The sequence below is a fragment of the Engraulis encrasicolus genome, chromosome 21 (assembly GCF_034702125.1).
Source record: "Engraulis encrasicolus isolate BLACKSEA-1 chromosome 21, IST_EnEncr_1.0, whole genome shotgun sequence".
Lineage (NCBI taxonomy): Eukaryota > Metazoa > Chordata > Actinopteri > Clupeiformes > Engraulidae > Engraulis > Engraulis encrasicolus.
This window is the reverse complement of record NC_085877.1, coordinates 24,782,752-24,810,452: the sequence shown is the minus strand read 5'-3', so window position 1 is coordinate 24,810,452 and position 27,701 is coordinate 24,782,752. Positions and strand designations below refer to the sequence as shown.

Genomic DNA, 27,701 nt, shown 5'->3' with positions numbered 1-27,701 from the left:
AGTTCTCATAGTAAAATCATGGTCCATTTTCATAGTGAAACCATGGTCCATTTTCGTAAGGGAGGCTTCCTGCAGGTCCTTTATAGCACCAGTATAGCCACACAAAAAAAACAAAGGTCGGCATCTGCGCCTGCACTTAACACCTGTTATTACACTATGTGTATTGCTTGGTGCGTGCACTCCCAAAAAGTAGTAATCACTCAAGATAATGAAAAAAGGAGGCGCACACAAGGCTTGTGTGAAAAAGTATATTGTAGCCGAAATTTTACAACAGAAGTCAGAGGTTAACTAGAGAAACAGACGTTTCGGACCTAGTCCATTCTCAATGTCTCCAGACACCAGTATAGGACACACTGTGTAACAGGCTGTCACTGAATAGGCATCGGCCGACTTTCAACAAAGAGTGTTTAAAGGTACTAAACTTTCCAAATCTAAATGCAGATGGACCAAAACATATGGATCTAGATCAGGTGAATAATATTGTTCCCGTGTTATCGTATTAACAGGGAGTAGGTAAATGCCATCAAATTCGTTTTAGGCTAGGCCTAGATACTGGCATGATAATGTGGACCTGATTGTTTGCAGCACTATTGTATAACGGGCTGCACCCGAGTGCCTCCAGTGTTGTTTGTCACTGCAGTAAACCCAAACATACACACACTGACACACAACTCATACTCACACACACACACACACACACACACACACACACACACACACACATACACAGGTACACACACACACACACACATACACAGGTACACACACACAGACGCACACCGCACTTTCTACCTGCACTAAACACACACACACACACACACACACACACACACACACACACACACACACACACACACACACACACACACACACACACACACACACACACACACACACACACACACACACGCACGCACACACGCACACAAAACACATACAAACACACACACACACATACTGCTGCTGGTGTATTTAATAAAAACCTTTTTTTAATTATTTATTTCTTCAAATGCTACTATTACTATGTCAGAACGCTATAAAGGACTTTTAGAAAAAAGAACAACAAAATACCTCCTCTTAATGTATGTTCTCTACAAGTCTTCTGTTGTCCAGTCTTGCACTTTAAATGTCTGTATGAGCAATGTCTACGTCCATACTGTCTATGTCCATGTATGAGTACTGTCTATGTCTATACTGTCTATGTCCTTACCTAGATTAGTCTATGTCTGCATGGGAGAGCAAGAAACGCAATTTCAAATTCTTTGTATGACCAGTGCATGTAAAGAAATTGACAATAAACTTGACTTGACTTGACACTGCAGTATTCAAAAATAAACACATTTAACCAAATATGCCTACAATTTCACTCATATTTGTAATTCACTTGGCATGCTAGTATTTGAATTATGTAGGCCCATATAACTAGGCTATAATGAATCACTTTCATTATGATGGACGATGAAAACATGGCTTATTGTCCATTTTAAGTCACTTTAGGTAGCCTATTGTGAAACCGCTTTGGACTCTTTCATCTTACACAAACTGGTTCATTAGGCCTAGCCTATATGGGCTACATAGATTAGGCATCTGAGTGCCACATACAGTAACAGCATCTGTGGCGGTTCATTGACTTGTCTCTCAACTTCTTTAAAAAAAAATGGCCGTGGACACAACCAACTCAGAGAAGGAGGGGGGACTCCGACAGACGGAATCCTGTGACACGTGGGACGCTGTTGTGCCATGGACTGAGTGGATTGTAGCTTAGAAAAACACGCCAAATTTAAACATCACAAAGTAACAAAACACGAGAGCGCACGGGAACCATCGCGTATCCTCACAGAACACGGGATAGGCCTACTGTCTCAACAAGCTACTTGATTTAAACCGAAATAGTCGGAGTTGGTCAAAGCAAAGCCAAGAGTCGAGGACAGAGGGACTGAGCCATTTGGAACTGGCAGAGAACGCAAGAAGATATCAGGTAAGGCGCGACACTGCGATTCTTCGCAAGATTCTGCAAACACACTTTGGTGACCGCGCCTCCTACTGTAGAGCACTGGCTGTAGACCCGTTCGCGATTTGGAGTCGGGTGAATTAGTTCAGTTCGGTTATCCTGCAGGCATGGAAAATAATGAAGGTGTTCATCGAGAACGTTTCGTGATTTGAGCAATGGACCATCTAGCCAGCTAGTGCACTTGTATGATGAATTTGGAAATGGGATGAGAAGAGAAGTTTTTCGACAAAGACGACGCCGTCGGCAACTGATAGCCTTGGTCTGTTCTTTTATAGACCAAGGCTATCAGTTGCCGACGGCGTCGTCTTTGTCGAAAAACTTCTCTTCTCATCCCATTTCCAAATTCATCATACAAGTGCACTAGCTGGCTAGATTCTGTCTGGGGCAAGTGACGGGCGAATGCTGTTTTTTTTTATAGGGCCTATATATTTTTTTACTCGGTGCACTCTCTCTACTAGGAGTAGACTACCGAGAATAGACCGAAGAGGTGGAATGAGGTAAGGTGCGGTGCCTTCCAGACCCAGAATAGGAAACAGGATCTTTAATAATCACTGTGGAGGATTGGCCACCTTGGACCGCGGCCTATGTTATCTGAGTGCTGAGTGATAGGCTATCTGTTCTTGCATACTACCTTGACTCATTTGGAAGGACACAATAATAATCAATGTATTAAAGGGACACTGTGCAGGAAATGGTCAAAAACGTGCAACTATGCTGCTTATTGAAACTGGGCTGCCTATTGCCAAATTTGATCTTTACATGAAAGTTTACTAAGTATTAAACAAATATTTTCTAGTATGGTCCAAGTACAGTCATTTTTGCAGCTAAAAATGGCTATTTTTGGAAATTCAAAATGGCGGACCATGGAGAAGATCCCCCTTTTCATGTATGAAAAGCGCAATTTTTCCAGTCATAATGAATACTTAGAATTTGATGCTGGTGTTAAGTATTCATGAAAAAGGTAACATTAGTGAATGGGAAGCATGAATTCTGGAAATAAACAACTAAAAATCTCACACAGTGTCCCGTTAACTAATGAGCAACAAAAACAAGACATTAAGAATTTAATAAGGCTGAGTTTGATGAGAATTGACGCCAGTAAAAAGCTGTCCACAGGGCCACTGACAGCATTGGTTGGGCCCAGGTCAGAGTCATCTGAAAACCCCCCCTCACCCAAAACAATGTATTGAGGACGCAATTCTTTCCTCAGTGGAAAACAGGAGTGTGTGAATGGTGGAACGGGTGCAGTGAATGCAAATGTGTGCTTGTGTAATATCTCTAAAGTCTGTGTGGGTGAACAAGTGAGAGAGTGTCCAAGTTTCCTCTATTAGAGCAGCGGTTTTCAAAGTGCGGTCCGGGCACCCCTGGGGGCACAAGGAGGTGGTCGGCCGTGGTAGGTTGGCAGGAAAAGTATAGCACAACAAAACAAATAATTGAATAAACTGTACAACTAACACAAACAAAATAAACCACAAAGAAGATAAACAATATCCCCATCATTATAATCTATTAGGCCTACATCTCTGAACATTACACTATCATGGGATTTATTTTAATTATGGAAAGGCACTGCCTCACAGGCCTAGACCAGAAAATACTGTGGCACGACCCATGTACAGGGGGGCCTTGGCTGGGATCTACTGGTATATGGGGGGGGGGGGGCTTGTCATGGATAAGTTTGGGAACCCCTGTCCAGTGGTTCTTAAAGTGTGGTCTTGGGTCCCACTGGTGGTCTGTGAGGCAACTGAAGCAAGAACTGCATATGTAGTTAATGTATCAAAGTCCAGCTAGCATAGACTTTGTATCATCGGAAGTCTACACACATCTACAACTTTACTTTAACAGCAATAAGCTTATAAGCAATAAGTCCTGTACAAAGCTTTCGGCATCTGAGTTTTCAGCGCCTAAAAATCGCTAGCATGAGCAAGACCATCAACTCAGTTGACAGGTGGTCACTGAAAAAAAAAAATTGAGCCAAAGTGGTCCTTTGGCAAAACAAAAGCATTGAGAAACACTGTAAGAGCTCTACTCTTGGCTCCCCCTGTTTCCCGAGGCCTCCCCTCCTGTCAGGACAGGGCTGTTGGGGATGCCAGCTTTTACAGGGCATACAGAACGCCCTGCCAGCAGTCCAACCACCACAAAGACTGCCGGCCTCTTTTGGTTTTATACTTACTTTAGATAGAGCGACTAATTGAGACAATATGCTGTGTGTGTGTGTGTGTGTGTGTGTGTGTGTGTGTGTGTGTGTGTGTGTGTGTGTGTGTGTGTGTGTGTGTGTGTGTGTGTGTGTGTGTGTGTGTCAAGTTCAAGTGTTTTATTGCCCTTGTCAAAAAAGGCAACAAAATTGTGTTTGGCGTACAGCAGGTTTGGTAGTAGCAGCAGGTTTTCACACACTTTTCTGGTGCCATGTGCAACCACATAAAAACAGTTGCTCATCTCAACTGCTGATAGAAAAGCACAAAAGATTCTTTCTTTGGCCTGTCACAGTCTGCACTGTGTCCAAGGACATTCTCACGTCGTCGAAAATTAGAAACTATCTATTGTGTCCTAGCCTCAAAATTATACCATAATGGTTAGGCATTTCCACAAAACTGCCACAGATTTTGTGTTCCAAGGGTACGTGTTCATTTCGCGGGAATTCTGTGAGATCATGTTGTATTTCCATCTCAAGAGGACAGCATTGTATGTTTTCTGTGTTTTGAGGTTATGCTCTGTTGTCATACTTCAGGTTGGCAACCAGAATACTCAATATAAGACTCACATGGTGTATAGACACTCAAGTAAGCAAGCAAGCAAGATCATATCACTCTTGACATTTTAGATTCAGATTTTAACTTAGTGTGCCCCTTTAATGACAAGATGGAACCCCAGAACTGCATTTGCATGAGTCTGGTACTATTAGGGGAGATACAGACTATTAACGTTTTAACTTAGAGGGTAGGACACTATACTGTATATTCATCCTTGATTATGTAAGTCCATTTATGTCATGAAGAGATGGTTTTGATGTTGTTTGAAAGCTTCTCTGGCTCTACAAATAATATGAACAACATGGAACACAGCAGTGTTATATTGAAAATATTAAAAATTGAATGTAAAAAAATGACCAGTATCTTGCCTAAACCCAGCCCACAATGTTATGAACACCTGAAATTGTGGTGTTTGGTGAGTTGTAATGAAGTAGTTAGGCTATAGTGTAGTCATAGAGAAGAGTACCCCACTTCACACTCCAACCAAAATGCTAATGCTAATTCAGGCAGAGTGTCAAGTGGGGTAGGAGTATTCTCCTTTAACATTACTCTATTACTACTACAGTATGTTATGAAGAAGATTAAATTAGATAAGTTAATGTCTCTGTACCATCACCCTGAGAAATAATTTGAAAAGTACACGGTAGAAGACATGTTTACATAAATGTTTAGTATAATGCGTAAATGCCCCCAGCACTCTTGGCAGAATGAAATGTTGAAATAAAAAAAGCCCTGACCCGTGTTTGGGATCTAATATACTGCACACTGCCAAAGTTTTCTGGCTTTGTCCTCTGTGTCATGTCAGAGTCAAAGTCGAAGTCCCTTGCAAGTCTCACACATTTTGTCTTTTGTGTATCTCAAAACCATGAAAGATAAAAGATAAGGCTGTGCAACAAGGCTGTGGTGAGATATATCTGCTGTGGTGAGATATATCTTATTTATCTCCAATATCTGGCAATCTTTGTTTTCCCGCCAACTGTGCACTCGTGTTTCCATTTTCCATGCATGTCAGGTCAGTGTCAAGGTTGAACTCCCTTGCAGGTCTGTTACATTTATATTATACACTATAAACTGGAAAACCAAACAAACACAGAGGCTATGTTGAAGACGCTTTAAACGTTTGATTCAACAGAAATGAGGTGCGCTAAGCACTCTGATCCGGCCCTGTACAAGTTGTAAGCCAATGCCAGCAGAGAGGGAGATTCTGTGCAGCCCAACATTGCGGCCGGACGATTAATTCAGCTAGGGAGCTGTAGCAAAATGGTGCACCAGCTAGGGCACTCTACCAAAAATAGCTCCAAAAATAAACTTTGATCTCAGGGTATTTTCACACTTAGTCCCCTTTAAGTGAACCAAACTCATTTCTCTTTAAGTGGACCAAAAAGCGAACGGCGAGCGGACGGCAAAAGGACTCATTTCTGTTTTTGTTCATATAGTGAGTGTATTAAAAAAAAGAAACGGCTGCTCTTTTTGGTTCCGTTAGGGTTTTTGATCACACCTGGTCCTCTAGAGCTCTCCTAAAGTGATTACACCTAGTCACAAGTGCAACATGTCAGGACTCACAAGCGAACCATACTGAGACCATGTCAATAAAGGGGAAAAAATCATGAGGCTATGTTGGGCACAAATATGTCTTCTGAAGGCCTAAACAGAGCACAGCCAAAAACTCCGGTACAATTTGTATCATCTTTCAGGGAATGCCATGACGACGCAGGATCATACAGACCAAAACTGACAGTTTTGCAACAAACTATTCCTATCTATGTACCAGCATGCCAAATTTGAGCTTCCTACATGGTTTAGTTCTTGAGCTACGGGCTTGTGAACTTTGACAAAAAAAAAGAGTGTGAACAAAATGGGCACCCCCCTCCCCCAGTGAAATTGGCTGCAACATGGAGAGTATACATCTTACATTCAAATAAAGTAACAGTGTTTCTCTTAAGTACCATGGGTACACTCAGTAATATTTTCAGAATGTTTTGAGACCTAAGTGTGCAGGCTCCTGTTGATTTGGCGTGGAATGACCCAGCAGTGAAACATGGCAAATGGGAAGGCTGTGCAATAACACTGTGGCCTTCAGGAGGAGGGAGACAGATCTGTCCATCTCTGCTCCCCCTCCTCAAACTGTGCAGAATTGTTACCTCCGCCAAGGAGGTTATGTTTTCGGAGGTTAGTTTGTCTGTCTGTCTGTCTGTTTGTTTGTCAGATGGGTAAGGATTTGGACGAAACTTTGTGGAGTTGTTGACGTGCAGTGAGGGGTATGGTAGGGTAGGCAGTAAATATAGAAAATAAATATTTTTTTGTGTATTTTTTAGCGCGGGGTCAGGGGGTCCTCCCCCAGAAAAAAATGTATTTCTTAGATGCAATTTCCTGCATTTTAACCAAATCTGGAGAGTCACTATCAGCTAAAAACGTTTATAAAAGACTAAAAACTTTGAACAAATAGTACCCCCTTTCATGCAGATCTGAAATGTAACATGGTGTGTGTGTGTGTGTGTGTGTGTGTGTGTGTGTGTGTGTGTGTGTGTGTGTGTGTGTGTGTGTGTGTGTGTGTGTGTGTGTGTGTGTGTGTGTGTGTGTGTGTGTGTGTGTGAGTGTGAGTGTGAGAGAGGCCTTATGCCACAAGGTATGGCTTGGATGGCCTATTCACCTAGTATGCTGATAAGGTCTTTAATGTGCAACAAATTAGTAGGCCTATGTTTCTCTAAATACTGTAAATATAAAGTAGGCTATAATATAAAATGCCATCAGTGCTTAGCCACCACAGCTCTAATAACTAAATAAGTAAATAGGCTAAACTATTAGACATTTGGACATTGTGTCAGTAGACCTTACATCTGAAACAATAAGTGAAAATGCATAATTTCAATTTCTTGAAAAGGCCAGCTAGACTTTTTTTTGCCAAATTGGCAAATTGGTAGCTCAAGGACCCATAGCCTACTTTGTACACATTTAAAGCGATGGTTCGGAGTAGAATCACCCTAATGCCATTTGAACTGTGACACCCATCCACCTTTACACCCGAAGTGTTTTCTGCCGCAGGCTTACATCAACAGAGTTGCCGTGTTATTCGATGTTTATTCCGGATAGCTTGACTCAAGCGCATATGGATCCTGGGCACCGTCTCCAAACTTTCCCCACAAAAATAACATGTCATGACACCAAACTTCTACAGTATAACAAATGTGGTTTGTACTCACAAAAAGATGAATTTGAAACTTTGTACATAGTCCAGGAGTTTATTAGTAACAACACACGAGACGATTAGCTTTTCTGCTGCTAAACATCCGTCGACGTCACTTCCTCCAGCTGGCAGTTCATGGAAACTTTCTTTATTGTAAGGTTTGTGTTTTAGTCCACAGCCAGGATATATGCACGAGTGTGGCATCGTCTTCTATTTATTAAACGTGGTAAAATTTAAATCCGAAGTGGTTAATTTCTAGTTTTAGCGCAAGCTGTCTTTTTGAGTTTTCCGCCTTCCGGACTCACGTGTATTTGTTTCCATCAACAAAGTCCCAGCTGGAGGAAGTGACGTCGACGGATGTTTAGCAGCAGAAAAGCTAATCGTCTCGTGTGTTGTTACTAATAAACTCCTGGACTATGTACAAAGTTTCAAATTCATCTTTTTGTGAGTACAAACCACATTTGTTATACTGTAGAAGTTTGGTGTCATGACATGTTATTTTTGTGGGGAAAGTTTGGAGACGGTGCCCAGGATCCATATGCGCTTGAGTCAAGCTATCCGGAATAAACATCGAATAACACGGCAACTCTGTTGATGTAAGCCTGCGGCAGAAAACACTTCGGGTGTAAAGGTGGATGGGTGTCACGGTTCAAATGGCATTAGGGTGATTCTACTCCGAACCATCGCTTTAAGGACCTGTAGGCCTACATTTTACACTAATTTAGAAAGCTACAACATCACAGCATTTTGGGGGAAAAGCTTTAACTTTTGGCTTTAGCAGTTGCCTTTGCTCCTCTTCTGTTTATTCTGTTGCAAATGCCAGGGTGTTTCACATGGATGCAGGGTGGCAGTGTAGCCTGTTGTTTAGAAGATAAAATGTCTAGTTCACCAACTGTGAATCACACCATAGCATGTGAGGGGAAACGATTTACATTTAGCAATCAACCAACCTAGGTAACAGCTCCTGCTTCATTGACGCATTTTGTGCTGCTAATCAAACACTCACAGACAAGAAGGAAAGTTGGCAAGGGGGCGGGTTGCTTGCGAACTCAACAAACATGAGCCGTGCATTCAGACAGTAAATACTGGTACATCGAGTAAACCAACGAAAACACTTCTGAGACTCATTCTTGTGCGTGATTGTATTCTCAAACACTTTAGCAACGGTTGTGCAAGGTGTTTCAAATCAAGTCAATTTTTGAGTGCGTGAGCACCCATCCCAGTCACTCGAGCGAGCCCCACCGCCCCCACGTTGATCTCGTACACCGTGCACTTCAAAAGAACACAGCTGCACGTCAACTTGCTAACAGGCTCCACACACCTCACGCATCGCAAGTCATCATCATAATAAATTGGGAAAATGAATTCATGCCGTACGCTCAAAAAACAATCTCGCGTCCATAATAACACACACACAGTCTATTCGTGTCCACAGCACAACCAATCTTCAATGTCAACACCTCCCTGACCCATCAACAAAAGGCACCACGACAAACTTGAGCATGTTCATGTTAAAAGGCTACCCACAGCTTAATAATTAGATGAATCTTACCTTAAAGCAGAATCACGAGAATGTTTTCCATGCAAGCTAGTTCCATTAAAAGCCCGGGGTGGTTGACATGATGAAGATATTTTGTCCCAGTGTGTTCAAACTACTTGAAGCTGCTACCCATCTGATGTTGAATATTTCCACAATGCAGCGATTGCAAACGGCTCAGCTATTGCCTGTCATCTGAACCATCTTTCTTGCTACTTCTCGGCTTTTTTGCAATAAAGGCAAAACGCCAAAGACTGCATGCCATGTTTTCTGTACGGCTAGAGTTTGAACAAGCCTTGCCTTGCTAGCTGTGTTGAGAACAGCAAGCAAGGGAAGCAGAACAGACGGTTGCTAACATCACACCCGCAGAGCCACTCTTTTCTCTCATACCATTCCTGATGGAATGTACGTACTATTTTCTGCCCCTTGCGCTGATATAAATCGCGAAGAGGAGGTGTTGGCCTACCTCGATTGATGGTGAGCAACTTCTGCTGGTAATCCAGCTTGCTAAAACACTTCAGATGTGCAATTGTTGACATAGCTGCCGATATTTCACTTCCAAAGTCTTCGATAGAGTGCTGAATGCAGTGTCTTCGCTGGGCTATTGCATAGTTATTACACCTGAATTGTAACAATTTTTCATTTTGGGCGCTGTGATTGGCTCACATACTCCCGCCACAGACTAAAGGCTCTGCTTTTAGTCCCATTGACAAGCTATGAGACAACTTAATACGCATGCGCAAACTTCTACATTGACAGCACTGAAGGCAGGCTAGGCAGAGGAAAAGCGAGCCTTACCGGGCTGCCTGGCTGGCATTCGAAAGCTCTGCTTTCACAGAAAGCTGCTTGTCTCTGCTACCAGCCGGGACTGCGCGTTGCCACGGCAACCTGCCCAAGCCTGAGCGCTTTGCTTCGTGCGATTACTTAGGTTTTTGATCGTTGTCCTGCGTATACTGTACTTTAAACAGCTCATAATTTATGCTGAATCAATGTTATTGTGGTGTATGTGAACTCTGAAGAATATTTTTTTAAAACACGTGTTAGTTTTTATTTTTAAGACATTTATCCCAGGGTAGGCACTGCCTACCCTGCCTACCCTGACCGCACGTCTCTGGTAATGACCCAAGGATCAAGAGATTCAATTCTGATAGTGATCCAGATCACGGACCGGAACCAGGATTTTTAAAAAGATTCCACACCATTGCTGGCCTATCAATCTAGACGCCCCTAGTGACCGCAAATTGAATTGGAGACAGGGCCAATCTTGACATTCCAGGTTCTAACTCTACAAAAAGAAGCCAGAAAGACGTAAAATAAAAAATAGATTGTGACATAGTAAAATCAAAATGTTCTATCAAACAGCTTCCTTGGCAGAGGTCTGCACTCTCAGAGTCCATTTCTGGTTTCCATTTGCCATGTGTGTCACAGGTTGAACGCCCTTGTTAGGACTGTTACATTTGACCATCTGAACAGGAAAACCAGAAAAGATACAAAGAAAAATGACATAATGGGCCACAGCAGCACTGTGACATTGGGTGATCAAGCGATTTGGCAACCTAGTCGGTTCCCCTGCCAACTGTGCAGAAGTGTTCCCATTTCTGTATGCACTTTCTCCCACATCCTCTCTTGGTTTTAAACAAACAGGAAGCCAAGCATGTAGCAAACTACAGCTGTTCAAAGTTTTTTTTTTTTTTAAAACAACCCCACACACTAACCTTTATGGCAGGGATGTCAAACAAAAGGCTATGTTGTGCAGTTGCATATGAAATATGATATAAAAAATAGTTACAGTATATTTGTAATACAACATTTGTGTTTTGTCTGAGGACCTAGTCAAGGTGGTCACCTTAACTACCCTAAGCACATACTTGTTACATGTTACCACATGCATTTTAGGGTTCACATTCACAAACAAAACACTTGTGCTACCCACAAATCCTGGCACCAGATCTGCACAGCACAACACAATGTAATACAGGCCTACAGTAACCTCTATGTGCTCGCTGTCCAGTATAAACCTTGTATCTCTACTATTTTTTATTAGGCTATTATTTTATATTCGTTCTTTATTGATTAAGTTATAAAATATAAATCAGTACCACTGACCAGTCTCAATGATAATATGTGTATTAAAGTATTTAATAACCAACAAACCACTGTTGAAAGGAATTTTTGTTGTTGTTGAAAATAGTGAAGTAAAAAACAATGGAAAGGTTTCTGCCTATCAGCGACGATATGCTGTAGGTGCTAGCTACTATTCTGATCTACTGTATCTGGACTGGCACTCTTTAGGGGCCCTACCCTCCAGTTACGATACACAAGACACTCATCCCTGCAATTACATCACTGCAAGTAGGGCACCCAGTAATTGTATTACATTGCACTTAGCAGAGCCTTTTTGTTCATAAAGACATTTATCAAGCTGTGGATATGCAGAGGAACACAAGAAGTAAGCTTTGGCATAACAATGGTATTGCAGGAACCAGTGATGGGGAGCGGACATTCAATTATATACCCCCTTGGACCCCTTTAGAAGATGCTCTATCAAGACTGTGTTCTTTTCAGTCAGTGGAACAACCTTTTTTTATGAAGCACCATATACATTTTTGGGAGTTGGCTCCTATTTTTATTACTTTAATTGTTTTATCAGCTACCTAGTACATGGGTCGAGATCTCAGCACACCCAGCCATTGTGTCTCCAAGCATGAAAGTGTCTGTTTCGTTCTCCCCTTAGGGAGGGACATAAGGAAACATGTTATCGCTGCAAATTTAAATACTGTGTGACTTTTCCTTCTCGTGCCTCGTGCCCGCGTGTGAACTTGGGAGATTAGAGTTAACGGAACAGGCAAGCGCTTGAGCCCAAAAGTCACCAGTGTCACATGCTCATGACTTCATGTGTTTCACATGTTCCTGCCATGTAATTGGTCAGTGGTGAACTGAAGCTGACTTGTGTCATCTTTTTTTCTACTGTGTGGGCTGTGCTTTTCCATCACATCTGGGCTACTTGGTTGTTTTGACATCAGAATCACTTCTCACTTAGCTAGAGTGAACGTGCCTCAACTTCAGTGTGTTTTGCATCGTGCACTTTTAATTAGTTCAACAACTGTTCATCAGTCTGACTCTTACCTGAACGTACAGTAAGTAACCTAGACTTTTTTACCGCCTTGACAAAACTGTCACTTTTGTGTTAGTCTAGTTATCTGTCTTCTTGTGGGTGTTTATATTAACATTGTGGAGGTTATGAGTTATGAGAAGTCATCCTTAAATGTTTTTGTTATGCATGAAGTGGAAACGATGTGATGAAATCATTGGTTACTGCTCATAATAGCCTCCCTTATTTAGGTTTAGGGCTCTAAATTAACACCAGCCAACCGGCTGGTAAAAGTTCAGTGTGGCTGGTGGGAAACACCTTCTTACTAGCCACTTTGACCCATTAGTGAGTGTGTAAGATCAGCATCTGCTAGCCATTTTGGCTGGTGATGAAAACATTAGTTCAGAGGAGCCCTGTTTAGGTTGGTTAAGGTTAGGCCATAATTCACCACAGGTGGTTCATGAGTAGTTGTGGTGGAATATTACTGTAGGTACTGTCTTCAGGTTTCCTACTTTATGGGCATTGCATAATCTAATGTGATAACATTATACTGCATAACATACAGCTACAGTACTTAATTATTCCCCCCTGGGATCAATAAATGGCACTCTACTCTACTATTTCTGTGATCACATACATCACTGATTCTTGAGAAAGCGGCTAAAACATGTCTCTGCAATAAACTGCCAATTCTGTTGAAAATAAACTACATTTTCATGAACAAAATGAATCCAGGTAAAGACACAGGGGTCTGCTACATAAATGTACAGTCATTTGAAATATTTAAGTGTAATTTTATCACTTTTCATGGCTATAAACCTGCACACACCCTGTAAAAACAGTTGTACCAAGGACAGACATCATTTCAATTGACTTAAAATGTAAAAATCTCTGATATTATTGAATAATATCACCCTGTTGTGAAAGTCCATATTGAAGTGGTTCTGCAGATAGCACATAGTGCGTGTAAAGCAATATTTACTACTATTTTCTGAAAGTGTGTCCAGCATATTAGTCACCACCGTCAGATTTAAAAAAAAAGACAATAAAATCAGGTATGCGCAAGGTCATTGTCATTACTTAGCACCCCTTTTCAAACCTTTAGATCTACTGAGTACTTCACCATCACTGAAGCTCCTGTAAGTTTACTAATTTCTCCTCAATTTGATAATTTGTTTGGACACTGGTACTGTCCCAACCATAAACTGTCAACACCGTCGGGGGTTTTAATAGTATTATTGTTACATTAATGTTAATTATATATACTTTTTCAGAAGCGTCATGAAGCCCCTAAGAAACAGAGCGAAAACGAAGTGGCTAATGTGAGCAAAAAATGCACAATATGTAAAAGAGTGTTTTTTTGTCTCACACCGTCAGATGTCACCACCGTCAGATTTTGTTCCGCTCATCATCTTGTTCCATATTTTACTAAATTGTGCTGGTTAATGAAACATTACCAGACATGTTAGTAATAATTGTGACCCAAACTTATACTCCAGCCTCCACTGAGGTGCATTTGGAGGGTTTTTTGTCACAAAACCTGACGGTGGTGACATCTGATGTAGTTCACAAAAAAGCATGTGTTTTACATGTTTTTGACAAGCTTTAAGAATATGCTTCCAATAAGTATCTACAATTATGTTGAATTGTAAAAGTAATTCACTTAAATACAGTAAACTTATTTTTTTACTTCTAATTCTGTCTGACGCTGGTGACAAAACTAAGAAAGAGCCCATTTTATGAAACATGGGGAGCTTGGCCAATACATTCACTGCACAGCCAAGACGTTCATCTATGTTATTATTTGGTGTGACGTAATCGGTCGAATGCTCCATTCATTTAAACGGGGCTCCCCAACGTTCGCACGTCTGTTATTTTTCGATAACGGACGGGTTGGTCTATAACAGACCGCTGTCAATGGCAACAAGACTTTTCACTGCTAAAGCGACTTTTCAACAAGACTCAAGTTAATCAGCAGTTGATAGACAACACCTGTTGTCCTGGCTACCTAGCTGTTAGCGGTGTTCCACAACGGCACTGTTTTGTTTTGCGCAGCAATAATCTTAACATTAAATAGGCCTAAAGAAATGTCCCCGCCATGTGTGAATCATTTAAGTATATCCATATAATAAGCGGGTTAACTTTTGGCGAGTCGGTCGCTTTGTGGAATAGCAGCACTTCAGAGAGAACAAGACCCCTCCGCTCTGCGTCGGGGTCTAAAGATTCTCTCTGTCGTGCTGCTATTCCACGGTAGCGACCTTCTCGCCGAACGTTAACCCTTACATAATACACCTCTATATTTTGGATTTGAACAACTTAAAACCTGTTTATGCCACATTTTCAATAATCTAGGCCTACTTCCTAGAGTATCTAACAAATGAAGAAAAAACACATGCACAAACATACTGTGCACACACAAAAATAAAGTGTTTATGCTAGATGTCATTGACTTGAGAGGGCTATTTATTTTGCTAAATGTAGGTAATAATTAGGTCACTTTCACCACCTTCAGATTACTGTCACCACCGTCAGTTCTTAAGTCACCACCGTAAGAAGGAGTTTTGGACATTTTAAATGAATGTGCTTACAAAATTTTCCTTTGTAGTTGTTGAATTATCAAAGTAATAGCAAATTTAAGCCTACACGAATATTTGTGAAATTACAAAAAATTGTTTGATCTATTTAGGCATTAAGTAAGCATTGTCTGACAGCACATATTTTTAAATTAGAAAACATGTAGCAGTATTAAAATAGAATGAAAGTGAATTTTCAACATTTAAAGGCGTATGTGTGAACCAAAAAACACACACAATCACTTAAAAACTCCAGATACATATGCAACCAAATCAATACACTTTTTATTGCTTTTAATTGTGTCTGACGGTGTTGACAAAAAACAAGGTATGATCAGAGAAAAACCTGATTTCTGAAAAAAATGGAAAATGGGGAGATTGGCCTTGTGCATTTCTGAAAAGCCAAGACCTTTGTCTACGAGGATATACCATATTATTTTGTAATTCACTTCGCTTTTTTCTTTCAAGATTACAACCAGTTTTAGCCACTTTCTCAAGAATCAGTGACTTGTAAGAGTTGTTCATTGTTCAACACATCACAGTGATAAGCAAAGTTTACACTCATTACTCCCTTCAGAGGAGAGGTATGCCTACAGAGTTTTTAAAAATTGCTGGCGCTTACATATGCCACCTTTTGCAAGACGTACAGTTTTGCTGATGACTGTTTTTTTAAAAAAAAAAACACCTTTGTCGTAGTTAAAGTTTAATGTGGCCATTCTAATAATAAAAAAAAATGCAGAAGTGAAAGAAGTGGTAGAAGTGAAAGGTCATTGTGCACATTTATTATAGAGCAACACAAAGTAACTGAAAAAAACAAAACTACTTGGTGCGGTTTTAACATCCCTGTAAAGGAAGATTTATCTGCAATACTGTCCTCATTTATTCAAAGTATTCGACCTATATTTATAATTCATATCAGTCGATACTACTGCTCAGACCTGCTGATGGGGGGACAAAGAGGTCAGTTGTCCTGGGCCCAGGGAGGGTGAAGGGCTGTATTTGGACCCCATTACATTTTTTTTTTTGTCATTAAAGTTTTTTTTTATTTTGATTTAATAACAACAACACAAATACATACAAATGACATTCAAAAACAGAAAGAAACCCCCCCCCCCCACAAACAAACATCGGCAGCAACAGAACATGACAGCACTCATCAACTACTCATTCACAGACACATCCATATACACACCCACACTCAGAATACATATCACATATCACACCACAAATCCCCTACGAATTTCCACCAACACTGTAATCAAAGTACACCCATGCCTGACTAGACTTACTTGGCTCCTTCTGCACCCTTGCAATCATGACCTCATNGGCAGCTGTCTCTGACATAAGTTGAAGCCACTCTTTGATTTCTGGTCTATGTGGGCTCTTCCATTTACGAAGAATAATTCTGGCCGCTACCAGAAAACCTGTCATTATTAGTCTACCTTCAGCTTTTGGAATTCCCTTTGGCATCAATGATTTGTCTCCTAGAAGGCAAAATTGTGCAGACTCTGGTATAGGTTGACTGAGCCAGTCCTCAATTTTTTTCAAAACCGCCTTCCAAAAGGGCATTATCAAGGGGCAATCCCATAATGCATGGAGAAGTGTACCCACCTCTTTGTTACACTTCCAACATTTATCATCCTTTGTTAAACCCATTCGACATAACTTACTTGGTGTAAAATAATACCTATGTACAATTTTGTAGTGAATAAATGTATTCCTGGCATCCCTTGTAGCCCTTCCCACATTTGAAATAATACTTTCCCACACCTCTTCATCAATGTCTGTATCAAGATCTTTCTGCCAGATAATTCTTAAATTTTCGCACATTTTTGTTTGAATTTTTGACATTTTGTTGTAGAAAACAGAGGCAGAGTGTAAGTGTATAATAGGCGGAGCATTAAAAAACTCCTGCATCACATTTTCTTCTTTGTTCTCTCTTCTTAAGCCAAAAACAGCTCCTACTGAACTTCTCAACTGTAGATACCTCCAGAAATCCCCTTTGTCAGTTAAGTTATACTGTTGTTTAAGTTCCTCAAAAGACATGAATGTTTGATCTCTATATAGATCTTGGACAGTACGTATACCCTTCTCTAACCAAGTTGGCCATAGAAATACCTTTTTACCAATACGGATGGAGGGGTTACTCCATAAAGAAGAGTAGCTTTGTTTATATTGTGAAATCCCCAACATTTTATGCACCCTTGCCCATGCCCATCGTGAATGATCCAGGATTAAATTAGCCTCCCTTGCCTGTGTTTTCTGTGACATGTATTCCACCATACCAGATGGGCACACAAGTCCTTCTTCAATTTTGACCCACCCTGGCTGGGAACCACCGGTACCCCAATGCCTTGCCATTTTATTCATCTCAAAGGCAATATTATATAATTCCACATTTGGGAGGGCCATTCCACCAACATATCGTGAGGCAAATAGTTTTTGAAGCTTAATTCTTGGTCTTTTCCCATTCCACAAAAATTCTGTGATTAACTTGTTATATTGCTTGAAAATAGTATTGGGAATCTGTATTGGTATCATCATTGAGATATAATTAAATTGAGTGGAGACTATCATTTTAATCACATTGATCTTCCCCCATAATGTTAGGTTAATCATCCTCCACTTTTCCAAATTCAGCTTAATCTTCTTAAGCAGAGGGGACATATTCATCTCAATTATATTAGCCAAATCTGGGTTAAGTCTAATACCTAGATATAATACTTCATTCCAGTTTGAACCCACTTAAACGGGAATAATGCCATTATAGTTTGACTGCATCCTTTCGATATCGGCATACGCTCAGACTTTTCCCAATTTATCTTATAACCTGATATTTCTGAAAAAGACTCAGGAACTGACAACAGAGGGTCATCCAGAAGTAACAAAATATCATCTGCATAAAGAAACATTTTGCACAGGCCAAAGGTTCTAAGAATAGTGTAAAGAGTAATGGACTGAGGGGATCTCCTTGCTTTGTTCCTCGTGACAACTTAAAGAAAGATGATATTATTCCATTTGTTATCACTGCAGCTCTTGGGTCTGAATAGATAATCTTTACCCAATTGATAAAACCTTCTACACATCCAAATTTTCTAAGAGTGTGATATAGAAAGCCCCATTCCACCATATCAAAGGCCTTACGCGCATCCAATGACATGGCCGCCATTGCATTGCTATTGTTATGATTGAGATGCATTAGGTGCAATAGACGCCTAACATTATCAGAGGATGCTCTCCCTTTAATAAAGCCTACCTGATCAGAATGTATTAGTTGTGGCAAAAGATTCTCTAATCTGGTTGCCAGTACTTTTGTCAAGATTTTACAATCCACATCAATAAGACTGATTGGTCTATAGCTAGCTGGATCTTCAGGCTCTTTATCTTTTTTAAGAATCAAGGAGATTAACGCTTCATTAAATGTATTTGGCAATTTGCCCACTGAAAAAGACTCTTCATAAACTTCTGTCAATATAGGAGCAAGAATGCCACTAAATCTCTTATAATACTCTGAGGGAAAGCCATCCAAGCCAGGTGATTTTCCCGCCCTCATTGATTTAATTGCATTTTTAACTTCCTCAATTGATATAGGAGAGTCAAGTAATTCTTTTTCATCACTCGACATTTGTGGTAGATTAATCTTAGAAAAAAAGGCATCATATTCTTTCAATTCAGGGTCAATCTCTGATGTGTACAGTTGACTATAGAAATTCGCAAAAACTGAATTAATATCGCTTGTATTAGTTTTCAATTCCCCTTTCTTGTTTTTAACAGCCGAAATAGTATAACTTGCCTCTTTTTGACGTAGTTGCCTGGCTAACAACTTTCCTGCTTTTTCTCCACTTTCGTAATAAGTAGTTTTAAGCTTGAATAAAGCATATTCTGCCCTTCTATTGTAAATATCATTTATTTGAAATTTAAGGTCACAGATGTCTTTTAGCAGTACGTCAGTATGTGTCTCTGCCAGTTTCTTCTCTAATTCTTTAAGTTGGGTTTCTAAGTCTTTCAGTTTCCTAATTTGTTCTCTTTTCTTTGCAGAACACTGAGCTATAAGCCTCCCCCTGATAAAAGCTTTGGAAGCTTCCCACACTGTACCTATTCTATCCGTTGAACCTATATTGTCCAAGAAAAAATTATTAATATCCTTTTCAAGCTGGCTACAAAAAACTGGATCCTGTAACATAGAAACGTTCATTCTCCACCGTCCTCCTCTATTGCCTTCTGCTCCAATCAATATTCCTAAATGTACAGCTGCATGATCAGTAAGCGCTATCGGTCCTATTGAACAGTCTGCGACATTATTAACAAGTTCTTTACTAATTAAAAAATAATCTATCCTGGATTGTGATTTATGTTTATGGGAATAAAACGTGTATTCTTTATCCCTGGGGTTAACAAGCCTCCATATATCTGTAAGACCCATATCTTCCATCAGAAGACCAATAGCCATTCTGTCTTTTGGAACAATATTAGAGAAGGTAGTTTTGTCCAAGGCCCCATCCAAAACTTGGTTGTAGTCCCCGCCTATGATCATCGGGTATGCCCCATCATTGCCCACTAGTTTATTAATTTTATGAAAGAAGTCTGGATTATTTTAATTTGGGGCATATATATTACATAAAGTAATTTGTACTCCATTGATTTTAGCTTGCAAGTATATAATCCTCCCCTCATCATCCTTTTGCTGCTTAATAACACTGAAATTTAGACTTTTATGTATTAAGATGGCAACTCCGTGTTTTTTACTACTATATGAGCTATGGTATATTTGGCCCACCCAGTCTCTCTTCAATTTAGCTGCCTCTGACTCAATCAAATGTGTCTCTTGAATAAATGCTATTTGAGCTTGTTGTGACTTCAAGTATGATAAACATTTTTTCCTTTTTATGGGGTTATGTAAACCATTAACATTCCAAGATATTATCCTAACACAGTTACTCATTAATAAATCTGTTCAGAAAATAAGCTTGCTACAGTAGACTGTGTTGGGGTGTATGTGAGCTGCATATGCGATATTAAGTAATATAAACCAGAACATGAAGGAAAAAAAGAGGTGCTGTCAAGCTGCCGATCCACACAAATTAACCAAACATTCTTCAAAAAAAACCCAAAACAAAAAACACAAATTGTAAACCCCAAACCCCCCACTCTCCCTCTATCTACCTTTAGATACCCCCCACAAAACAGGCCCATGAGGCACGTTAAGATGGTCACCAATAATCCCCTCCCCACCCATTACCCTCCAAAAGCATCATTAATAACATCGTTTATAGGCTACTACAATTATCCTTTTGACCCTGACCTGATCACCAATCATTTGTGTAAAGCCATCTGAAACCACATTTTCAAACCAATGGACTACAATGGCATTAGGACTACGCAGTTCAATTGTCCATTCTACTCACGCTTGTGACTGTCCATATGCCTTGGAACGCTCAGTGGCAAGAGCGTGAAATATAGAACACTCCTTACTGCGTTGTGAATTCCGAAGTTAGGCTACTCGTCAGCTGACTCATGAACAGGAGACCCCTCCTCTGTACTCTGCCGTTGCGTGTGCTTGTCAAGAAAGTTCATTGCCTTTTTGTCGTCCGTGAACTTCAGTTTCTTCCCTTGCCAAGTGAAACGCAGCTCTGCTGGGAAAGCCACCGTGAATCGCACGTTCAGTGTGTGTAGCCGATCTTTCACATCCTTAAACTTTTTCCTCTTCGCAGCCGTTTCTCTCGTCATGTCAGGGAAAAATGACAACTGACAGCCTTTCCAGTTTACACCTTCCTTGTTTTTGTATTTCCGTTTTGTGGCGTTCAGCACTCTCTCCTTCTCCAAGAAACTTAAGAAACGGATGACAATTGGTCTTGGTGGGAGATCATCTTCGGCGTCATCTGGTATTACAGTCGGTACGCGGTGCACTCGTTGCAGCTCGGACCTGTCCAGTTCAATCCCCAAAGCCTCGGAGATAATGGTTCGCACGCATTCGGAAGGCTTGTTCCCTTCCAGTCCTTCTTTCAGCCCAATAAGCCGCAGGTTTTGGCGTCTATCTCGATTCGCCGCATCCTCCACAGCACAACGCAACTGTTCACAGTCTTTAGTGCTCTTACTTGCTTCTTGTCGTAGCTGGACATTCTCATCCTCCAGTTGAGATATGCGACTCTCTGCTTCATCCAGTCGCTGCATGACGCTGTCCATATCTGTACGAAGCCCGGCGCTGGTTTCTTTTATGTCAGAAATTTCAGCTTGAAGGGTCGCCAGAAGGTTCCCAACTCTTCCCATTTCTTTCATAGCTTTGTCGAATGACTGCTGCATGGAAGCTAGCACACTTTCACTGTCTCCCTTGCTAGTTCCAGCTAGCTTAGCCGCTGGTGTATTGGAACTTTGCTTAGCTGTTCTCGTCGCCATTATTTCCGCCACAAATTCCGAATGTAAACAGTCTATAAGTGGTCAGAGTTACTTTAGTAAAAACTGCACAACGATGAAACGCATATAAGTAGCGAATTTAAGGGTAAATGTGGTGGGTCTGTGGGAGCGCTCCTCCTATGCGACCATCTTGCTCGGTGATCCCACGAGACTCCGACCCCATTACATTTAATGAAATGAGAGGAGGGACATTTCCAGACAACTTTGACCTGGGCCGGTCCCTGCCCCTGGTTACTGCTCAGGCTGGCCAGGGGAGCATATGACATGAGTTCATTATCTACTTAAGTAATTGGTCGTGTCTTCATCAGCTGCCACAGACAGTAGCCTAGTTGAGTGAGAGACTTGCATACCATAGAGAGGCTACCCATACGCAAAAGATATAGGCTATATAAATACTACAAAATGGTGCATATAGACCTATTCATTTTGATATCCTCCTTTTCCTCTTAAGTTTACATGTTGTTTATACCGCAAACAGTGTATAGCTGCACATACAGTAGCATAACACACAGTGTATAGATGCTATGGCCTGAGCCATACCATGAAAGTGACCCATTTATGACTGAAAAATGTATAAAGCTACTTGTATTGGAACATACTGTATAAATATCTTCATGTGCCTACTACAGTTCAATATTTTCCTTCAGGAGCTTCCTCCATACCTTCCTTCCAAATTTCTTGAATTTTTTTTATCTGTACTATTAGGCCTAAATTGGGGCACTATTGGCTTTTGTATGACCGTGAATGACTCTACTCCCATGGAGGAAACAAAGAAGGTGGATGAGGATGGAGGATGGAGGAATCCAGTACTCCTGAGAGGAGAGTTCCTGCCAATTTCAACATGCAATTGTATTGCTCATGCTTGACTTGTCAGTATCTGAAGACACAGCAGTTTTTCAGCCCTTTCGGAGATCCTGGACATTCTTATGGGGGCTTAGTTTGTTCACTTGAAAAAAAAAATCATACCAACCATACCAAAGGTTATTGTTGTTTTGTGAGGTATTTGCTGGTGTTGAATAACTTTTGAGATGATATTTGGAGTATGTCAAGACCTTTAAAAAAAAAAAAAAAAGGGCCCAGATCTCAGAAAGGGATGAACAGAAATAAAAATGTCACTTCATCAGGTACTGTCAAGTTAAGGGTAGCATGGGCAATGCAACTACATGTTGAAATTGGCTGTAATTCTCCTGTAGCCTCTTACTGCAGATGGGCTCGCCGGCGGGCCTAGTCTTCACTGTTTGCTGAAAATACTCAACTACATCATACCAACATTGCTATGACATCACCAAGAGCCTTAAGTAACAGATTAAGACTTAACCGTTACAATGTTGGTGACAGTAAGGTTATAACATAGGCAGGGGTGCCGCCAGGAATTTTGGGCCCTATGAAAGATTATAATTTTGGGCCTTCCCCCCGCCCCCCCATTTCCAATATCATTTTCACTAACAATGAAAATTGCGCAGATACCTAGCAGTATCATTGAATCAAATGGTTCCAGCTAATGGTCTGATTTGGCTCAATTATACTGTACATACTATTTCTTTGGTAGCAGTCAATTGGCGCAACTTCAGCCAATGTTCTATTATACGAATTGAATCATTATCATGTTTTACAAAAAAAAAAGTCCATGTAAGTGAAACCGGTTGTAAAATTAACTGATGCATTAACTTCTAACAATAGTGGCATTAGCTGCGGTGATGCTACCCTGACATCTACTTTTAAAAAGTTCAATGACCCGGATACAAGTTGTGTCACCATAGTCAGATAACCTTGAACCTTTGTTTCATTTTGACCCTGTGTCACCTTTTGTCAGTGTGTGACCGTCCCTTGACCTTCAGTTTTGAGTCACACAGAATACCAGCTTGAGGAAGTGAAACACTTTTCTGTTTCTGTCTTGGTGCCTTGTATGGCTTTGTTTCCCTTTTCTAGTGAAATCGTATGTGCCATACTATATGACACAGGCCCACTGTCCCTCTCTGTCGCACATTAACATGAGAAATGAAAAGAAGTCAAATGATGACCATTTTAACATATCCTTTTTCTTTCTTGTCTGTTTTGATTTCCATGCAGAAATGTCTCTGAAGTCTGCAGTCACCATTCTGGTCCTTGCCAGCATGTTGTCCACAGCAGGTAAAACTGATGCAATATCCAGTATACCTAGTGTAATATAGGCCTACTGTTTTTAAATGTATTATTATTATTGTTATTTGTATTATTATTATTTGGGTGAGTGGTAGCACCATGTCTCAAGTTTCAACAGTAGAAAGGAGAAAGTGCAGTGACTCAATTGATAGAACTGTGCCATTATTGGCTTGGGTTTGAGTCTTGCCTGGTTCATTTCCTTGCCCCATCTCTCTCTCCAACTGATTTCCTGTCCATGTTGTCACTGCCCTACCCTGTCACCCTATCATCATTTTCAAGGGAAAAAATAATATTGCGCAAGAAATGCAGTTAATCTTTTCGTTCTCTAGATTTCCTCAGGTGTTACACCTGTGCTGGCAGTTACTGCACTGACACACCAACCGAGTGTCCTTCCGGTGTTGATGTCTGCTTGAAAACAGGTAAGTGTTTTGCTTTATATTTTTTATTTCAGCCAGGCAATGCTAATTGTCCATTTCAAAATGTAACCTTCCATCCTCTCTTGTGCTTATGGCCTTATGATGATGTTGCAAGAGGTCATTAACGATAGAAGTTAAATTCAGTATCTCACAAAAACGAGATAAAAGTTGTTGTGCCTTAGCTGACTGCGGGAAAACTTTGCTTTTTCCACGGAAGCGGGGCGTAAGTGAAGCGAGAGGCCACAATTTCAAATCAAGGATGGAAGTTTGGATAGTCATCTGCCTTCTTTGCCCTTCAGGTTGGAATTGGTATTGTCTCGTTGAAGAGACTCATTCAAACTTGCTATATGCGTGTATAGCCCATAGAGGGCAGCAAAATGAATTCACTCTTACAGGTGAAAAAAATCAAACCTTGTAAATATCAAACATTGTAATTAGAGATGCACCGGATCCTGATTTTTTGGATCCTGACCGATACCGGATCCACTGCTTAAGATCCTGCCGGATCCGGAACCGGATACCATATTCTACGAAAGGGTTGAAACACATAGCCAACTCGCACACGTGGGCCCTTTTTATTATGTTGGCGCAATCTATTTTTAAGACTCATTGGCTTACTGCCACACTGCCTTCAACGACCGCTTCCAAAGGGCTTTCACTCCATGCAGCGATTGGGGTTGTGAAAGACTGACTGAAAAGCCTAGGCTACGTAAAAAGTAGAGATGCCCCAGATCCGGATACCTGATCCACTGCTTAAGATCCTGCCGGATCCGGATAGTCTGAAAAACCCTATTATCCTGCCGGATCTGGAACCGGATCTTGGATCCTGTACATCTCTAATTATAATACATATTATTTTAGGTTGCTTTAAGATTTCTCTTTGAGTTTTATATTGGGCATCGACCTATTTGAAATAGACACATTGCAAGTAAATTTATCAATCGACTGGTTGGGCAGGTGGTCTTAAAATCAGAGGGTTGCAGGTTCGACTCTCACCCTTCCACTTCCTACTGCACTCCATGGCTGAGGTGCCTTTGAGGAAAGCACCTAACCCTGTAAAGCTCCTGGGACTGTAACCAATGCTTTGTAAATCGCTTTGGATAAAAGCATCAGCTAAATGTAATGTAATGTAATTAATTTTTTTTTTTTTAGCGACTGCTATTGAAGGTGTATACACAAAATCCTGTGGCCACAAATCTCAGTGTGATGTGGAGATACCTTTGATAAAGGTGAAGACCTACTGCTGCTACACGGACCTGTGTAACGGTGCTGGGACGGTTGGGAAGAACCTGCTGCTCCTGCTGGTGCCCCTGGCCTCCATCTTCGTGCTGTCCTAAACTGAGCTATGGCCTGTATCCTATGATGCAACAGGGAAGTATGCTAAGGACCTGGCTTATGCAAGAGGTAATCCAAATGAGTTAACCTTGAGGTAGTGGTTCATCATCTAATACAGGGGGGTGGTGAACCTTTTTCATTCGAGGGGCCACTTTTTACAAAGTCCTCCAAGGGCCGTACTATGAACACTAACAAGGATTTCCCCCTGCACTTTAGGCCTATATTGAAGACGACCACCTTTACAACAGACGATATGATGTTCATATAATTAATGTGTTAGATAAATGAGAGCACTTAATTCATGTACAGTATGTGACAAAACAAAAACAAAAACAAAACAAACAAATAAACAAACTTCACAGTCCCTTAAGAAACAAAATATGGGTTCCATAAGAAAAAGGTTGGGAATCACTTGCTTAGACCTAGGGAGAGTTAACTCGAAGGAAGTAGTGATGTTGCTAAATGAGCTATATGAGAGCCTTGTGACTTACAAGTATAACTTCTGCAATTAACTACAACTACCCATGAGTTAACTTACCTACTATAGGTTCTCCATCGCAATACCGACCTGGAATATCCCCAACCAGCCTGGGTTAAAAATGTATATTTTATTTTTTGAACTATTGTATCTGTCAAACACTTCAAATGCCTGCTTTTACAATGTTATACAAACAATTGATCACAGTTTATTAATCCTTTGAATGAGCCCTGTTATTCCACCTTTCCCTATCATTGTGTCTGTGCACAGTAATTTTCACTTCAGACTGCAGATTTGCACTGTTTCGTTCCTGTGGTCTACTCTTCAATTTTGCACACTTAAAGAAAAACAAAGACAATGTTGTTAATTATTTGTGTCGTATTTTTCTATTTGAAGGCTGTGCTTTTTTAAAGATGGCTGTAATATCACACTACTAGTGTTGTAATTACATCTGTAAGAATACTTCTACTACTACACACACATTTGTTTTTGTTTGTTTCTATGATCCCCATTGGGTGAAAAAGGTTCAATGTTGTTCTGTGGTGCATGGAAACATGTCAAAAATGTCAACACAAAAACAAATGTTTACATGGTGTATAATGCGAACTGTGTTATTGAGCCAAAAAAAAACGCACAACCCCGCACACAATTTGATAGCGTCATTGTGTAATAGAATTTGCTCTGTTTTTTACGTATCTCTTTCATAACAAATAAAAGCTGTACCGTAGTTTTTGTGAAAATGTTAGCCTGCTTATATTTCCTGCTGAGTTTAATGTTGTTACGTTGTCCTTCTTCTTATGGTAAACACATAGACACATTTTACTTCTTGATTTGTACCCACAATTCAAAATGGAGTTTCCATAGACACAAATATACTAGCTGCAGATACTCAGGCATGAATACTGTATGTATAACCCCTCCTCCTCGTTCAATTGTCATCTGCAAAGTCTTCTCAAATGGGCCCCGTTTGTGATGCCCCATGCTGAGCACATCGGTATAGAGGGAAGCCAACAGGGGCGGTGAGGGTGGGGGGGGCATAGGTGTCCGTTGTCCAGGGCCCTGGGAGTGAGGGGCCCCAGAATTGGATCCTCATGACATTGTAATGAAAGGGGGCCCTTTCAGATTATTTTGTCCCGGACCCGTATAAAGATGTCTGCGGCCCTGTCTGTATGCAATGTAATTTCGCTGTGTGCATGCGTGTTGCCCAGATTTGCACCATTGTCCCACCACCTCCCCTTACTCCTCCATTTTACTAGTGCTCTCACTCGACTTTACTATAAGTTTCCTCCATACACATGAGGGCATGCAAGTGGACCTCATCCTGCATGATCTCTGCTTAAAGCATTCCTGGGACCAAGGCCAACTGTTGAAACTACTGCAGGGACAACAGAGAATCCCTTCCGGCATAGGGCCCCTGGGAACTTAGATCGATCACTAATCTCTAAAGAACGCGCTAGATCAAACATGTACTGTCTGTGGGTAGCTTTTAAGAAACTTCAGGTGCTCAACAGTGTCCAAGAATACATGTGGAAAGAACAGAGAGAGGGTCCGAGGCACTCTGAAGTAAAGTTAAAAGTCCTTTATTTCCTTAAATAAAAAAATCTAAATCTAAAATAAAGGACTTTTGACTTCACTTCAAGAGTGCCTCGGACCCTCTCTCTGCTCTCTACATGTTGGATACCGATGAGCACCTGAAGTTTCTTAAAACCTACCCACACATGATGGTTTGAATCTGACTCATTCCCCAACCCTCCCCCATCTCTCTCCCACTTG

The 27,701-nt window shown here is 40.8% G+C and overlaps 1 protein-coding gene across 2 annotated transcripts; it reads left to right on the top strand.

Annotated features, from left to right (window-relative positions):
• Window positions 1-1,680: 1,680 nt before the first annotated feature.
• On the top strand, window positions 1,681-26,668 carry LOC134437025 (lymphocyte antigen 6D-like). Of its 2 annotated transcripts, none has more exons than XM_063186454.1 (4): window positions 1,681-1,978; window positions 23,628-23,687; window positions 24,029-24,118; window positions 25,268-26,668. In XM_063186454.1, the coding sequence occupies exons 2-4, from the start codon at window positions 23,630-23,632 to the stop codon at window positions 25,450-25,452; spliced, it is 333 nt and encodes a 110-aa protein (XP_063042524.1). In that variant the 5' UTR covers window positions 1,681-1,978; window positions 23,628-23,629; the 3' UTR covers window positions 25,453-26,668. The 2 variants fall into 2 exon arrangements, with proteins under 2 accessions (XP_063042524.1, XP_063042525.1); XM_063186455.1 differs by lacking the exon at window positions 1,681-1,978 and adding an exon at window positions 12,279-12,619.
• The last annotated feature ends 1,033 nt before the right edge of the window (window positions 26,669-27,701 follow it).